Source organism: Mesocricetus auratus, unplaced genomic scaffold (assembly GCF_017639785.1).
Source record: "Mesocricetus auratus isolate SY011 unplaced genomic scaffold, BCM_Maur_2.0 Super-Scaffold_4256, whole genome shotgun sequence".
NCBI classification, from domain to species: Eukaryota; Metazoa; Chordata; class Mammalia; order Rodentia; family Cricetidae; genus Mesocricetus; species Mesocricetus auratus.
The window spans coordinates 2,173,013-2,190,300 of NW_024429182.1; the positions used below are offsets into that span (position 1 = coordinate 2,173,013).

The 17,288-nt window shown below is 44.0% G+C and overlaps 1 protein-coding gene across 1 annotated transcript in view; it reads left to right on the forward strand.

The window, feature by feature from the left end:
• Shtn1 (shootin 1) overlaps nucleotides 1-17,288 on the forward strand; it is a 105,765-nt gene that overhangs the window by 55,844 nt on the left and 32,633 nt on the right. The window contains 4 exon segments of the mRNA XM_040742137.1: nucleotides 2,272-2,425; nucleotides 6,044-6,117; nucleotides 6,119-6,144; nucleotides 11,419-11,501. Of these exon segments, the coding sequence (XP_040598071.1) occupies nucleotides 2,272-2,425; nucleotides 6,044-6,117; nucleotides 6,119-6,144; nucleotides 11,419-11,501 (337 nt within the window).

The window sequence follows — 17,288 nt, forward strand, 5'->3', positions numbered from 1 at the left end:
AGAGAGAGAGAGAGAGATGTGTATAAGCATGTGTGCGGTGTCTGTGTGTGATGTCTCTGTGTAAATGTAAGTATGTGTGACGTGTATGTGTGTGTAAGTATGTAATGTATGTGGTGTCTGTGTGTGTATGTAAGTATGTGTGTGGTAACTGTGTATGTGTGTAAGCATGTGTGTGGTGTCTCTGTATGTGGTGCGTGTATGTGTAAGTATGTATGTGGTGTGTGTATGTGTGCGGTGTCTATGTATGTATGTAAGTATGTGTGTGGTGTCTGTGTATGTGTGTAAGCATGTGTGTGGTGTCTCTGTATGTGGTGCGTGTATGTGTAAGTATGTATGTGGTGTGTGTATGTGTGCGGTGTCTATGTATGTATGTAAGTATGTGTGTGGTGTCTGTGTAAGTATGTGTGTGGTATCTGTGTGTGTGTGAGTATGTGTGTGGTGTCTTTGTATGTGGTGTGTATATGTGTAAGTATGTATGTGGTATGTGTGTGTATGTGTGTGGTGTCTATGTGTGTATGTAAGTATGTGTGTGTGTGGTGTCTCTGTGTATGTATGGTATGTATGTATGTGTAAGTATGTATGTGGTGTCTGTGTGTGTAAGTATGTATGGTGTGTGTGTTTAGCTTGTGTTAAATTTTGACTTTTGGTCCTGAGAAGACAAACTATAATTGTTAACTTCATTGGTAGATAATCCACAGAATTGAACTGGACTTTAGGACTGAGTTGTTTTCTGTGTCCTGTTTGACAAAGGAGCAGAGGTCATTGTGGGTGAAACTATAGCAGTTACTAGTTCTACAGGCTTTATCCTGCCCTAGTCATTTATTCTGGGTACTCTCTTGTAGATGGAAGTTTCTGTCCCACCTGTTCTCATAAACTGTTTGGCTGATAGCTCAGGTTTGTTTTGGCTAGCTCTCTCTTAATTGTAAACCCATTTCTATTGATCTGTGTATCACCACATGGTCTTAGCTTACCAGTGACGCCAGGGTCTCTTACTTCCTCGGCAGCTACATAGTATCTCTTCAGCTTCACCTACTCCCTTTCTCTATCCTTGTTTGGATTTCCCCTCCTGAGTAGATCCTGCCTGTCCATTGGCTAAAACAGCTTTATTCATCAGCCAATAAGAGAAACACATATTCACAGCATGCAGAAGGACGTTCCCCATCACTCTCTGCTGTGTGGTATAAAATATCTCCTGCTTGAACACAAATTCCCTCGTAGACTCATTACTCTTTAAAACACAGATATTTTGCTTTTGCATATATAAAATAATGTATGTTCCTTATAATAAACACACAATTTTTAAAATGTAAAAACAGTAAAGGAAAATTAAGATTACCTGAGAATCCAAGATGTATACTTTTGGGCGGCTTGAAACTGTATATAAATGCATGATTTTTATGATGTATATATGGTTTGTTTAAATGGAGTTATGTGATGCATGGCCTCCTTTAACATTTTTCAGTTGGTATTATATCTTCCCATCTAAGTGTATATTGAACTATATGGGTTGTTTATGTCGTTGTTTTTAGTTTGTTTTTTTCCCGAGACAGGTTTTCTCTGGGTAGCCCTGGTTGTCCTGGAACTAGCTCTGTAGACCAGTCTGACCTCAAACTCACAGAGATCCACCTGCCTCTGCCTCATGAGTGCTGGGATAAAAAGACATGCGCCACCAACACCAGCTGAACTATATAGTTCTGTATGACTGTACAGTGTTTCCTTTATATAGTTTGTGAAATAATAACGCTGATGAATGTTTAGGTTATTCTTAGGTTTTCAAAAATGTTTTAGGGGTGTGTTTTCACATTTGCCTGAGGCTCACCACTGTTGGTTAGCTAGAAATAATGTGTCTGTTTTAAAATAAGTTTTGGATGTTATTTTACTTTTGTGATGTCTATAACTTCTCAGTAAAACTCATAGAAAATGAGATAGCTGATTAACAAGTGCTAGTGTTACCTGGACCCAAAATTTGTGTGATTTTTTTTGTTTATAAAAAGCTTTTTGAGACAGGGTTTCTCTGTGGCTTTCCTGGAACTAGTTCTTGTAGACCAGTCTGGTCTCGAACTCACAGAGACCCGCCTGCCTGTGCCTCCCGAGTGCTGGGATTAAAGGCATGCGCCACCACCACCCAGCTAATCTGTGTGATTTTAAAGGTGGATTTGAATCTTTTTGCTATGAATAAAAAAAAAAGTCAAGTGAAAATTTTCATCTCCCTCCCTGTTTTCTTCGACAAGGGGGAGTACCAGCCCCATTCAAGCTGTGTCAAACTTACAGGTCAAAGAGTTAGAGGAGCAGCTGGAGAATGAAGCCCTGCACAAAGAGATCCATAACCTCAGGCAGCAGCTGGAGCTTCTGGAAGAAGACAAGAGAGAGCTGGAACAGAAATACCAGAGCTCGGAGGAGAAGACCAGAAACCTGAAGCATTCAGGTGAGAGCTGAGTTGGCAGCTGTGCCCCCTTCTCATTCCACGACAAAGCCTGTCGTGAAGCTAGTTCTGATTTGTGTGTGTGTGTGTGTGTGTGTGTGTGTGTGTGAGAGAGAGAGAGAGAGAGAGATTGTGTGTGTGTGAGTGTGGGGGCTGAGTATGTGTGTGTGAGTGTGTGTGGATGTGTGCAGGTGTGTGAGAGTGTGTGTGTGTGCATACACACGTGCACGCCCACTGTGTTATTACGCATGTGTATGTGTTTGTGTGTGCGTGCACATTCCTGTATGTGGAAGCTAGGGATCAACTTCAGGAGCTGCCCACCCTGTATTTTCTTTTTTAAAAAACTATTTATCTTTATTTTGTGTATATGAGTGTTTACCTGCATGCATGTTTGTATATGAGTGTTTTGTGTATATGAGTGTTTACCTGCATGCACACGTGTTCCTGGTACCTGTGGAAGCCAGAAGAGATGTGTTGGAGTGAATTGGAGTGATGCACAGTTCTGTATCATCATGTAGGTGCTGGGAACTGAACCCGGGTCCTTATAAATAAGAGCAGCAAGTGCTTTGGTTGCTGAACCATCTCCCCAGCCCCCAGTCTTGTTTGGTTGTTTTTGTTGGTTGTTTTTTTTTTTAAGATAGGGTATCTCTCACTGGTGTCCGTGGCTCACCGGTAAACCTGGCTTGCTGACGAGGGAGTTCCACAGACACATCTGACTACACTTTGGCAGCACCGGGATTCCAAGCTTATATACCACCACACCCGGCTCTGTTCATGGGCTCTGGGGGGTTGAGTGCAAATCCTCATGCTTGCTTACACACTGAGTGTCATACTGACTGAGAGATCTCCCCAACCCACAGACTTGTGTTTTTTTTTATTTCTTCATATGTAGCTGTCACAGTCCAGCAGAGCAGTGTCATAAAGTCACAAATATTGCAACTTACTTTTTTTTTTTAACATAGAGCCTCTGTAAGCTTCTTTCATCGAACCAAAGCCCAGTGGTGCCATTAGCATGGAAGACCCCAACTGTCAACATCTTGGGCCTTTGGAAAGGATTGCTCACCAAGCACTTACTTATTCTACTCTGTTCATTTTGGAGTGCTGTTTCAAAAAGAACTGAACTCTCCTTTCTTTCCTCTTTTCCTTTCTTTAAATAATACCCTCATCTTTGGTATTTGTGTCCCCTTCATCTTTGGGGTTTAATTATACATATGGAATGTTACTTTCTATGCCACACCTAACAATGAAGTGGGCAGCAATATGTATATTAAATGGGAAAACTTTTAAAACACCAGGGGTTCTCTATCAAGGGATTTTGTTCATTCGGTGCTGGAAGGCTCATGAAAATGTAGGAGCTAGATTACTACACAGCTATACACCCCGAGAAGGTGGGCAATTTACCGCGGGTACATTTCCCTTTATAACAGCCTCAATGTTCACTCCAGATATTTCCCATTAATTTTATAATAGAATTTTGAAATCCGTGCAGAAGAACCATGTCGCCTTTTTTCCCTCCTTCCTGAAACATTCAATGTTCTTTAAATACTCGCAATGAAAAGTGATCACGATTTGCTTCAAAAAAAGTCAATCCAAAGTTAAGAAAACTTCGACTCTTTTTTGTAACTGCCAGGGTCGCCTGTAGGCAAAGTCATATTTATAGTAAGTGGAAGGGGCAGATGTTGTAGATATCTGAAATTCTACTTTGAGCTGATTTCTGTGGAATCTGAGACTCTGGCAGCCAGTTCTATCATGGGGACCGATAAGAAACTCAGAGGAAGGGCTGGAGTGATGGTTCAGGGCTTAAGGGCACTGGCTGTCTCTGCAGAGGCTGGGGGCTTGATTCCCAGCACCCACATGGTGCCTCACAGCCATCCAGGGGATCCTACGCCCTCTTTTGTCCTCTGCAGGCACTGTTTACACGTGGTGACCATACATACATGCAAGCAAAACCCTCATAGAGTCAAATCAAATAAACAAATCTACAGAAACACAGAAGAAAAGAACCTGTGCGGCTTTTAATGGGTATGGTGCCACACGAACGCTACCCCAACTCTCAGGAAGGTTAGGGTCAGGTTGGAGTCAGGGTTCTCTAAGGGAACAAGGCTGACAGAATGAACTCACAGAAGGGATTTATTATGAAATTTGTTAACCTGGATTGCAGGCTGTGGTTCAGATAATTTAACAATGACTACTTCTCTACAGAAAGGTCAGGAGTCTTAGTTCTTTAGTCCAGGAGCCTGGAGGGTTCAGTAGTTCCAATCTGGTGCTGGGGCCCAGGAGCCGCTGGTCTCCAAGCTGTGTTAGAAACCCGAAGAAATGGGTTCTGACTCCAGTGGAGCAGCGCCTTGACATCAGGCTAGGGGAACTTGCCAGTGCGCGAGCAGGGAGAACAGCAAAAAGCCAAGTTTCCTTCTTCCATGCCCTTTTTCTTGGCCTGCCACCAGAAGGTATGGGCCCGTTTAGAGCGGATCTTCCCCTGTGAAATAATCAAATAATCTTGATGTTGACTTTTGACCTGCACACACACAGGCACACACACACAGGCACAGAGAGAGAGAGAGAGAGATACACAGACATACACACTCACACACACAGACACACACAGGCACATACACACACATGCACACACACACACAGAGAGAAACACAGACATACACATGCACACAGAGAGAGAGAGATACACAGACATACACACTCACACACAGACACACACAGGCACGCACACACACACACACACACGTGCATGCACACACACACACAGATGCACACACACACACACACACACACACACACACACACACTGCCTGTTTAAGGACTGTGGGGAAAGCCTGGCTGGTGATGAGCCGTGAAGTGACCTGAGTGCATACAGTATTTGTACCCATCACCTGTTAGGACATGATACATATTTCTTTCCTTTTATGGTGCCGGGGATTGAACCCAGGGGCTTTGTGCTTGCTAGGCAAGAGCTCTAGGATAGAGCTGTACCTCTAGCACTCTAATACAAGTTTGAGAGCCCCTTGGAGTCAAGAATTGCCGCGCCCTCACTCCGTGCATAGGTCCGTTTGCATTGTTGGCGTCTGACAAACGCCTGTCTTATTGTGACTTGAGTGAATAAATGGCATTTCTTCAGATGAGCAAAAGGTTTGTTAAGTCACAGGCATTTAGGAATGTGGATCTAGTTGAGAACTCTATAGTGTTCTGAAGGAAATTAAGCGTGGGAGAGAAGAATGCAGTTTATTAAAATGCGTTGCAAATGCCGTCTCTAAAAGCGGCCCTCGGTCCACAGGCTTTCAAAGTCTAGCATGAAGAATTTCTTGGTGTTTGAGGGGTGAGTTCCGTTGCTGCTGCAAATACTCTTTCAGCCTGCTCTGTTCTTCCTCCCCACGCATTAGCCACATTCTTTTGTCTACGTGGGAAAATAATGGCAGTGGACCTAAGCAGATGGAGAAGCCCCAGCTATGGCGCTAGCAATGACTGACTGGATGAAAAATATCTGCAGTCTCCCCGGGGAATGTCTAAGCATGCCCCAGTCGTCCTCTGAGAGAGGCTGTTTTTCTGTTATGTGTGAACAGAGTGTAGTGGTTTACCTCAGGTCTCTCTGAACCCTTGCTCCCTGTGCAGTGGATGAACTCCAGAAGCGAGTGAACCAGTCGGAGAATTCGGGGCCTCCTCCACCTCCGCCGCCTCCGCCTCTTCCCCCCTCCACCGCCCAATCCGATCCGGTAAGTACCGTGGAGGAGCTTCCTGCTACCTGTAGCATCCCTTGTCCTTGATCCGATAGTCACGCTAGTCTTTATTATTTTTTTCTTTCCTGAGACAGTCTCATGTATCTCATACTAGCCTTGAACTCACTCTATAGCTGAGGATGATCCTCTGACATTTGCCTCCCTAGTGCTGGGGTTGTAAACATGCCACCAAGCTCAGTTTCTGCACTGCACTGCAGGGAATCGAACCCACGTCTTTGTTGGGGGGGTTGTTGTTGTTGTTTGGGAGAGGGGGGCTCAAGACAGGTTTCTCTATGCAGTCTTGGAACTCACTCTGTAGAGCAGACTGGCCTCAAACTCAGAGAGATCCACCTGCCTCTGCCTCCCCAGTGCTGGGATTAAAGCCGAGCGGCTTCCACCAACTGACTCCTGTCCTCAAAGGGACAGTGAAAAGCAGAAAAGAACATTTCCTAAAGACCAGCGTTTTCCCACCACTTCTTGTATATCCTTGGTGTTAAGTCGTCTTTCAAGGAAATCCTCACAGACCACGTGTCCCCTTGTAGAACTTGGATTCAGTGTTTCAAACTCTCAGATGCTTCTCATTTCAGAATTCCACCCCTAGCACTAGGATTTCCTTCACCCATGAGGCCAAGGAATTTTGAGGATCTCCAAAGTCCCTTCACTGATTTGAATAAGGAGGAGGTTCTAGCTTATTCATTTTTAAAATAAAAGTCTTAAATTAAAACTTAACCTACTAATTGCTATAAACTAGTAATCAGTCTAAAGGTACTAAATATCTTTTTGCCCCCAACTAATTTGTCCAGTTAGATAAGCCTTTGATAATTCTGAGAGTAGAACTTTGCGTGATAAAAACGAAATTACTGTTCTAAGATCCTTGGGGAAGGAATAGCTTGCCATCATTGCCTCTCTCTGACGTACATTCTAGAGAGATTTCGCCTTTCTTTGTGAGTCTATGTGCCACCATCCAGAATTAGAGAAGTCAGGCTACTCATTTTGACGACTGCCTACCTCCTCATGATGTCCGTTAGCTGCCTTTGAATAATCTGTTCTTGAACAAATGGCATTTAAACTTTTGCTGGATGTTTTAGCTTTCATTAACTCATGTGATTTGTTTAATCCTTTCACACAGAGAAGTCCTTTATTCCCTCTTTGCACCTTAGCCGATACGGCTGAATAGAATGCGTGGCACGTCCCTCCCACACGACTATGGAAATAGGACTTTGCCTTTGAAAAAGGTTCTCATTACATTGCCTTGCCGAGTTGGGTATGACATAATCTACTTTAAGCCGTTGAAGTAGTTGGGGTTAAATAATCTTTACAGGTGATCCAGTCCAAGAGTCAATTGAAAGAATTTCAGGTATTTTAAATTCTCTCTCTCTCCCGGGTAGCCAAATCTGTAGGAGATATTCCAAAGGTGACATTTAAAATAGGAAATACGTCACTTTGATCTTTCTCTCAGGTCTAGAATTTTGAGCTGATAAGAAAGGTCACTTCTGTGAGAAGGGAGAACTATTAAAAAGCAATTACAGTCTTGCTGTCGGCCTTTGATTTTTAGCCTTAGAAATGCTGAGAGCCCCTAGAATTGAATATAATCTAAATAGAATTTCCTTCAAAGAGCTCTTTTATAGTTATACTGAGAAGTGAATGTAAGAATCAAGACTATATATCCCTCAGCCATTGACTCTTTCATAAGACTCTTAAGAGAAAAATTTTGTTGAATAATATGAATAACTTTTAAGATAGATTTAAATAGCATGGGATATAACTTTTCAGAAAAAAAATTTGCTGAAAAATAGTTTTCCTGTCAAAGGTACATTTGCATATGCATTGAGCTTTTATGGGTAATAAACCTACCAGTGATTTCCATCTTTGTTCTTGAGCCATTGTTTTTCTACTAATATAGATCACGGATAGAAACGAACAGGGTGAGTGTGGAGAAGGACTCGGGCCCGTGGTTTCCTCATTGGCTTTAAGGTTTTCTCTTCATCTCCTCCCATTTCTTTGACCTAGAGGGTAGATGTCTGATAGAGGAAGGAGGTATGGCTGGGTCATGTTGTCATGGGGGGAGAAAGTAGGGTAGGTATTGGATGAGCGTGTCTCATGGAGAGAGGGATGGGGAGAGGGCTGAGTCTCCAACATGAGAGAGCCCACAGATGTGTATGTAGATAAAGAGGCATATGAACACTGCCACGCATTGCTTCTAATAAATGGGTTATTTGACTACTTCATCATGACTGATGACTGTCAGCTTAAATAGGCCACGTGCTCTTCTGAGACCAATGTCGTGTTTGTGGCCTGTCATCGGCTGAACGGTGACGCACGGCTCTATAGATTCATTCTGGGGAACTGACTTCTGTGGTTACAAAGGGATAATTAAGTCCCAAGATCTGTAGGACAAGTGGGCAAGCTGAGAACCCAGGGTACCTGCTTGGGTGTCATTCAAGGCTGAGTCCCAAGACCTAAGAACCTGTGGTGGAGGGATACTCTGATGGCTGGCAGCCTCGAGACACAGGAAGCTGTGGTATAGCATTCAGGGTTAATTGCAGAAACAAACAAATAAAAAAAGCCAGTGTTCCCATTAGCAGACAGAGACTCTTCCTTATTGGTGACAGGAACTGCCTGTCTTTGTTCAAGTTAGGCTTTAAGTGATTGGATGAGGCCAACACTGAGGAGGGTGACATGCCTCTCCCGGCCTACTGAGTTAATTAGTGGCAGTCAGAGTTTGGATTGTTGGTCCCAGATGTCATGGTTGAGTCATCTCACCTGTTGAAGTGTCTCACATCCTATATGTTGTTTTTCTGAAAGTGTAAGTTCTGTCTTGATAGTTTGTCCTTTTTCAACAGAATGGATTCTCCTTGAGTATCCCATTTCCAGCTCAGGCTTCAACATTAAACTACATTTTCCCATCCACTTAGGCGATGGACAATAAGGATCGTGTATTCTTTTTTTTTTTTTTCCATGCGTGCAGTATCTCTGTTTTGTCACCTTTGCATACAATAATGCTTAGTGTACCCAGATTTGAGGTTCACCTTTCTTCTGTTGTATCTGTCAGAATTTGCCACACGGGACATTAATAATAAAGTTGAAGAATTAAAACGTACTTTATTTGGGGGATAAACTTATTTTTTTTCTCACTGTGTGTGTGTGACCGTGCTATGCTGTGGTGTGCACTATTGGGAATTGGTTCTTCCCTCGGGTTCTTGCATCAAACTCAGGGCATCAAGTGTGTAGGGCAAGTGCTTTCATCCACGGAGCCCTCTCACTGGTCCTTTGTAAATTTTTAATGAAGAAATGCTACCATACATACAGAAGTGTATAGACTTACGCTCAGTTTTTAAGAGCTTATGGAATGGGAACCCATATCGTAGTTATTCTGCAAACCAACGCAGCCTATTTTTTTTTAAACTTTCTACTGTGTCCTTTCTGTTTTGTTCTGATCTGACCACATTATTCTGGAAGGTTTCCTATGTTGTGCTGTGTGGGTAAAATCAAGCACTATTCATCTCATGCATGTCTCAAGGTGTGCCTATCCGGTGTAATGCCGGCAGAGGCTTTGGTATCTGCGGGCTAGGGAAGCCATAGAGAGTCTATGTGAAATTCCTTGTACACATACCTGGTACACACACTTGTGTTTCTGTAAGATAGCTACTAGTGGAGTCACTAGCTCATGGGCTCTATGAGACAATGCCTGATAGTCTCCCACAGTAGTAATGTGGATTTATATGCTGGCTTCAGGGGGAGGTTTCTCAGTGCCAATACTCTATGTTTTCAAACTGGAATTTTTTTATGGATGTGATAAGCAAATAATATGTATTATCTTTAAAACAAAACCATGTTCCTCTAATAACTAAGAAAATCAAACACCTTTTTGTTTGTGTGTTGGAAACTTGGGCCTCATCTTTTATGGCTTTTCAAGGTTTTTCTATCCATTTTGGTTGGGCAGTATTCTGTGATTTCATTCATAGAATTCATTTATCTGTTTGCTAGTTTGTCTTCTTATTCTTCATAATGCATTTTAGTGGCACATGGGTTTGTTAAACTTTAATGTGGTCTGGCCAACCATAATTTAGATTTTATGTGTACTTTAAAAACTTAAGCTGGAGAGACAGCCATGCAGATATGCTCTGTTCCCCAAGTACCTGGTCCACACTGTCCACAGTCAGACAGTTTATACTCCTGTCTCATACTCAGATGTTTACTGATGGCATGTTCTCTTCTCTTCGAGGATTGACCCATAGGGGCCCACAGATGGGGGATGTCCCTTTGTATATATGTTTCTCTTATTGGCTGATGAGTAAAACACCGTTTGCCCAATAGAGGCAGGAAGATAGGTGGGACTAGGAGATGAGGAGAATTCTGGGAAAGGTAGGCAGAGAGAGACGGGGAGGGGATGACGCCATGCAGAGACCGGGAAGATAGGAAGGGCCAGACGCTCTCTGGTAAGATAAGGCCATGTAGAAATACATAGATTAGTAGTTATGGGTTAATAATTAAGACAGAACTAGCCAGTAAGAAGCCCTAGCTATTGGCCAACGGTTTTTATAATTAATATAGTGTCGGTGGGCAAGGAGGCTGTGGGTGCAGGCAGGAAAGAAATCTAGCAACAGCCCACACTCACTAGGTGAGAATACCACATTCCCTGTCTACACTGCTAGTTTATGCTAAACACCCCCTAATTCTTTTACCCTTCCTTGTGTGTCTGGAATGTACTTCATAGGTAACCGGTACTTCTTGGATAACTAGTTCTGTATTTTATATACAGGTATGAAAATCTTCTTCATCCATCTCCTTTGATAAAGCTGTGTGCATTGATGGTGGCCATCAGTCCCGCCTTCTAGTGGTCAGAGTTCTATACAGGCAACTGAGCCATTTTCCTTTTCTATAAGCTGATGAGGGTTGGAGGGATAGCTCAGCCATTAAAGGCTAGGCACACAACCAAAACTGTAAGCTGATGAAAACAGTAATATTAACCAAAGCAGAAAGCGGGCTGCTTAAATTCTACTTGAGAAACCATGCATGTATAGGAGAGTTGGGTTACCACTGACCATTTAGAACTATCCATCTTAGCCTGGTGGTGGTGGCACACACCTTTGATCCTAGGACTTGGGAGACCAAAGGCAGGCAGATCCCTGAGTGTGTTCGAGGACAACCAGGTCTATACAGAGAAACCCTGCCTCAAATAAACAAAACCAAACCGAAACTATTCATTTTATCAGTTGGACAATAAGGCAGTCACTAATTTCCTTTGGAATCTTTTTCTCCTCCCTGAAGGTCCCTCATGTCTATGATCCGGAAACGATCCCACCCCAGTGGCGGCAGCGCTAAGAAAGAAAAGGCAACTCAGCCAGAAACAGGTAAGCCTGGCGTGTGTTCTCTGCTAGAAACAGGTAAGCCTGGCGTGTGTTCTCTGCTAGAAACAGGTAAGCCTGGCATGTGTTCTCTGCCAGAATCAGGTAAGCCTGGCATGTGTTCTTAGCCAGAATCAGGTAAGCCTGGCATGTGTTCTTAGCCAGAATCAGATAAGCCTGGCATGTGTTCTTAGCCAGAAACAGTAAGCCTGGCATGTGTTTGGTTTCCTTTAAGTGGGTGACAGTGGACAGCTCATCAGTAATTGATGTTGGAAGAGAAGCGTGAAGAACAGCCTCACGAAGGAACTCAGTAATGGCAGTTGCCTTCCTATAGCTTATTGTCTAGAGGGGGTCGAGTGTGCACACAAAACTGTCACTACAAGGAGAGTGTTTTAAGAAATATGCTTTTGTTTGGGAACAGGTCATTTGGGGCATGATGGAAAGGGAGTAATTTAGAGAAAGACTTCCCTTATCGTCATGAGAACCAGGGAGTTGAGATCGTATTTAATATCTTATCAGCTATGTACTACTTACAGCATCACATGCTGAACACGCAAGACTCTGAAGTCACATTCCGGTATAAGTAGACATGGCGTGAACAAGTGGCTGTCCATGTAAATGTGATATCATTTGATACACATTTTGGGAAACACTGTGGGAATAAGTGTAGTTGGAGGTTTTTTGTCCCGCCCTGTACCACTGCCAATTATTAAATAATCATTCCGAGACTTGATATTAATTATAATCGTTTGGCCAGTGGCTCAGGCATATTACTGACTAGCTCTCACAATTAAATTAACCCATTTCTAGTATTTTATATTTCACGACAAGGCTCGTGGGGCTTGTTACCTCACATCTCGCTTCCCTGGTACATGACGTCTCCCTGACTCCGCCTTCCTTCTCTCTGAAACTCCACCTAGCTGTATTTTGCTTGGCCATTGGTCAAAACAGCTTTATTCACCAACCAATAAAAGCACTGCATATTCACAGAATATACAGAAGGACCCCCCCCCAGATAAAAGAAGCAAGCATGTATTTCTAAGGAACTATCATGACGGACTGTTCAACATTCAGGTTGATTTGGAACATCAGTGAGACTGGTGTTTGGGGGTGACGTTGCCCAGACAGCACAGTGGCAGGTTCAAAGGTCTGACGCAGGGAAGGAGCCTCTGGTACCGTAAAACCGAACATTCCGCACCTTTGACTCAGGAGCCAGGGAAGAGGTTCCCAAAGCAGTGCTAAAGATGCTGATGTCTCTCTCTTCAGAGTAGAAGTTTGACCTAGGGATGCAGTGAGATATTTACCTTTGCTGACAGTCACTCCGGCTGAAGTTTGGGAAGAACAAAGACAAGAATGGAGACGGGCGGGCAGAGGAATGTTGATGCCTTAGACGGGGAGGCTCACACAGGGTGACAGCTGTCTCGACAGAAAGACGGATTCAGGAAGTAGGCACCTGGCCGTCTAGCTGGGAAGGTAGAAGGCATAGCGTTTGGAGAGTTGTTGGAAATGGAGGTCTGCAGGACTGTGTGAGACGGGCTGGAAGAAGGTCCTGGGCATTGGGCAGAGATGCCCGCGTCTAACTCGGAGTCCACGCACAGAGCTCAGAGGGTAGCAACCACCAGAGGGGAGCTCCGAAACTGGCTAGACCCTGGCCCCTTGTGTCTCACAGTGTTGAGCGCTTGTTCCAAAGCATGCCTGAACTTGCATGACTGCAAACCCAGATCTGTACAAGGTTCTTTCTGACCCCTTTGCCATCTCCAGTCCAGCCATCTGCATCATATTAGCAGTGTGACTTTCATAGGTCACAAGGCTAATTGTTTTATCCCAGGACACGCCTGTGCTTCTCACGGTGTCAGCCTAGAACCTGAAGTCTGTATTGTGCTTACTAAGAGCCCTCTGCTTTCGCTTCCTCTTTGTTCCTCATACGTGTGCCCCCCCACCCGGAGCATCACCTCTTCCCTGGTAGACCCCAGCTCTTTGGCCTTACTCTACTGCTCCTGGAGCACCACCCCTTCCCTGGTAGACGCTGTCTGGAGCACCACCTCTTCCCTGGTAGACCCTGTCTGGAGCACCACCCCTTCCCTGGTAGACCCTGTCTGGAGCGCCACCCCTTCCCTGGTAGACGCTGTCTGGAGCACCATCTCTTCCCTGGTAGACCCTGTCTGGAACACCATCTCTTCCCTGGTAGACCCTGTCTGGAGCACCACCTCTTCCCTGGTAGACCCTGTCTGGAGCACCATCTCTTTCCTAGTAGACCCCGGCTCCTGTGTGGCCTTACTCTACTGCTCTTCCACAAGATACTGTTGGGATTCTGCATCCTCCATGCTGTGTGCCCCCTACTGGCTCCTCTACCCCACCTACTTATTAATATTCATGACCCCCACAAGTGGTTCATTAGCCTGTTCTAGTTTGGTTTCTGCTGTATGATTAAAAAAAAAAACCTGGCCAAATACAATATAGGGGGAGGGACAGGTTTATTTCAGTGTACAGGGTATAGTCTGTCCTTCATGAGGGTCAGGGCAGGAATTCAATCAGGAACTTTCCATAGAGGAAAGCTCCTTGCTGGCCCCTACTCCCCTACCACCCTACCTCCTTATCCCTGTAGCTCTGGCTGGCCCAGAGATCACAGAGATCCACCTGCCTCTGCCTCCCAAGTGCTGGGATTAAAGGTGTATGGCACTGCTCTGACTTAAGTGGCTTTCTTATCATCTGTCCAGGGAATGGTGCCACCCACTGTGGGCTGGGCCCTTCTACATCAATTAATAATTAAGCCAATCCACCATAGGCTAATCTGACCTGGGTAATCAGTTGAGACTCCCTTCTTGGGCAGCTCTAGGTTACGTAGTTGGAGGTTTCTCGTCTCGCCTGCCAGTTCCCAAATAACCACTCTAAGGCTTAACATTAATTGGCAAATGTTTGGCCAATGGCTCAGACATATTACTGACTAGCTCTCACAATTAAATTAGCCCATTTTTTCTATTATTTTATATTTTGCCAGGAAGCTCATGGTTTATCATCTCACACACCTTGCTTCCCTGGCACCTCTCCGACCCTGTCTTCTTTTTCTCTGTAACTTTGTTTGGATTTCCCTCCTGGCTGTATTCTACCTGACCACCGGTCAAAACCGCTTCAGCCACCAACCAATAAAAGCAACACACATTGGCAGCATAATGAAGGACACCCCGCACCCAGGTTGTGTCAAGTTGACAGTTAAAGCTTTAAGTTCTATCGCTTGATGGATTTATCAGCCTGTCTTCAGCTTGTGCTAGGCTCTGGTGTTTGAGTTATTGCCACATATTTCAGTCTGCTCTCTGAGCGAGCTGGTGTGTGTGTGTGTGTGTGTGTGTGTGTGTGTGTGTGTGTGTGCGTGGTGGTGGTGGTGGTGTCTGTACATGCGTGGGTGCAGATATGCAGGCCTGTGTGTGTGTGCAGAGTCTAGAAAACATCAGGTATTCTGATCCATCACTCTCCTCCTTATTTTGTTGAGAATTCTCTTATTGAACCTGGAGCTAGACTGGCATTCAGCAAGGCCCTCGGGTCCTCCTTTGTTTGTCCAACATATTGCCAGGGGCACAGATACTCGGAAGCATACTCAGTTTTTTTGCACGGGCTCTAGGGATTTGAACGCAGGTCCCCGTGCTTATAGAGTGAGTGTTCTTGCCTACTCTTCCATCTCTGCAACCCCCATAATCCCTTTTGGGGAGAGGCAACACTGTTGTCAAGAAATTTCCTTAGTTTTATAGCGTGTCGATCAGTTCTAAACTCATTCAAACAACATACCCTTTCAGTTTTTAACATCACGGTGATATATGGTGGCTTGGTTTTTAATGCCTTCTTATAAAATATAGCAAAACTGGGAAGTAAAAAGGAATTTCATTTCTTCTTGGTACTAACTAGAGATTTGATTGAGTAGCAAGGTGATGGTTTTTGCCTGTTGGCCTCTCTCTCCGTCTGTCTCTCTCTGTCTCTCTGTCTCTCTGTCTCTCTGTCTCTCTCTCTCTCTCTCAAAGATCTAACCTATTTTCCAATTGGGTCTTAAAATTTAAGCCCCAATTAATTACACATAGCTTTCTGATCCAAGATTGACCTTGAAGCACTAACTCAAAGAACCTTTGATTTTTTTTTTTGCCCATAGCAGTTCAATAACATTAGACCTGTTGTCTTCATTAGTCCCTTTTCTCTAATCTCCAGCATCCTGCATATTTCCATTGTCCCTCTGATTACACGCTTTTGTGAGACAATTACCAACTGTGTGATTGTGGAAAGAATTACAAAACATACCATGAGCGCTCCGTAGGTGATTCGTGCCAGTTTATTAGAACTGCTTAATAGTTCAGAAGTTCATATAGATTGCTTTTTGCTATTTCAAAAACAGGTCGGTGAGACGAAGAAAGCGTGTGCAGCTAGCTCGGGGCTGCCCTTGTGTTGTGCCTGAGTAGGGAATCTGATAAGAGTGATTTCTTTTTCTTAAGACCAATTAAGCCTTTATATTTGGGGAAAAGGGGCTGAGAAATTAAAGCCTGGTTTATAATCTGTGCACAATACAGATAGTGGCACTTCTCTGAATTATCACTATGATTCTGGCAAGCGAATATAAGGAACTACTTTAAATTCCTGCTGGTAGATGCTGTAGCAGATTTGAATGGTGTGGCCCCGTAATTCTCCATCTGTCTGCCTTAATTAGTTTTTGTATGGTGCATTTAATTGGGTTGCAGTCGTTCCTTGCAGAGTGCTAATCTGTTTGTAGGCGGTGTTCCTTTTGCCACGCAGCTCTTCCTAGTCTCACTCAAAATGGCAGCCTTTCTGAAAAACAAAATGAAGACAAAAACCAAAAATAAAAAAGGGGGGGTGTTTTGAAGCTGATTTTTGAGTTCCCAGGACTAGTTATGTCCTGTGCCAGGTGCTTATGTACAAGACCTGATTTTTATTCCCTTTGAACGGGGTCAGAAAAGCACTATGTTCGTACGGTAGATGTTTGGATATCAAGGGAGTGAGTGAGAGTGAATTTCTTATCTGCCCTCTAGTAGATATTTGTGAGCCATCAGAATAAATTCCCCGCCCCCACAAAAAAATTGCTGTTTAAGGGCAGATAGTTGACCAACCCCAAGCATCCAACATTTTTCATTTGTTGGTAAGTTCTAACTTTGGTGACTGTGTTTCCCATATTGCCTAGTTCACGTGACGTTTGCTACACTGATTGTCAATTCAACAAGATCTAGACTCTCCCAGGAACAAACTTCTGGGCACTCCCAAGAAGTTGTTTCTGGATTAGGATAGTGGAGGTGAGAGGACCCATCCTATGTGTGGGTAGTGCTGTGGGACTCTGGGATGGATAAAAAGGAGAAAGCAAACATTCGTCCTCTGCTCTCTGACTGCAGTGTGAGCAGTGGGCTCGCACTCCTGAAGCCTGGACTTCCCCGAAGTAATGGACTTTACTCTGGTACCGAGCTCAAATAACCCTTTCTTCCTTCCTTAGGTGGCTTTTTTTCAGATACTTTGTCGCAGCCATGAGAAAAGTAACTAAGACATCTGTCAAATGATGATGTTTTGTTCTGAAACATGTACCACAATAAGACATTTTAATTCTTAGCTTTTCAATAGCTTCTGAGGACAAGATTTTCTTTGAAGTCAGATGATACTTTTGAATGTAGCAATGATGCAGCCATTGATGCTACAGAGTTGAGGGTCAATGGAAACTTCTAAATTCTGATTGTTTTCTTAGATGAGGAATAGCTACCCAGGGGCCACATGAGGTTTTTCTCAGGATGCAACCCATGAGTTAGGCGTGAAACT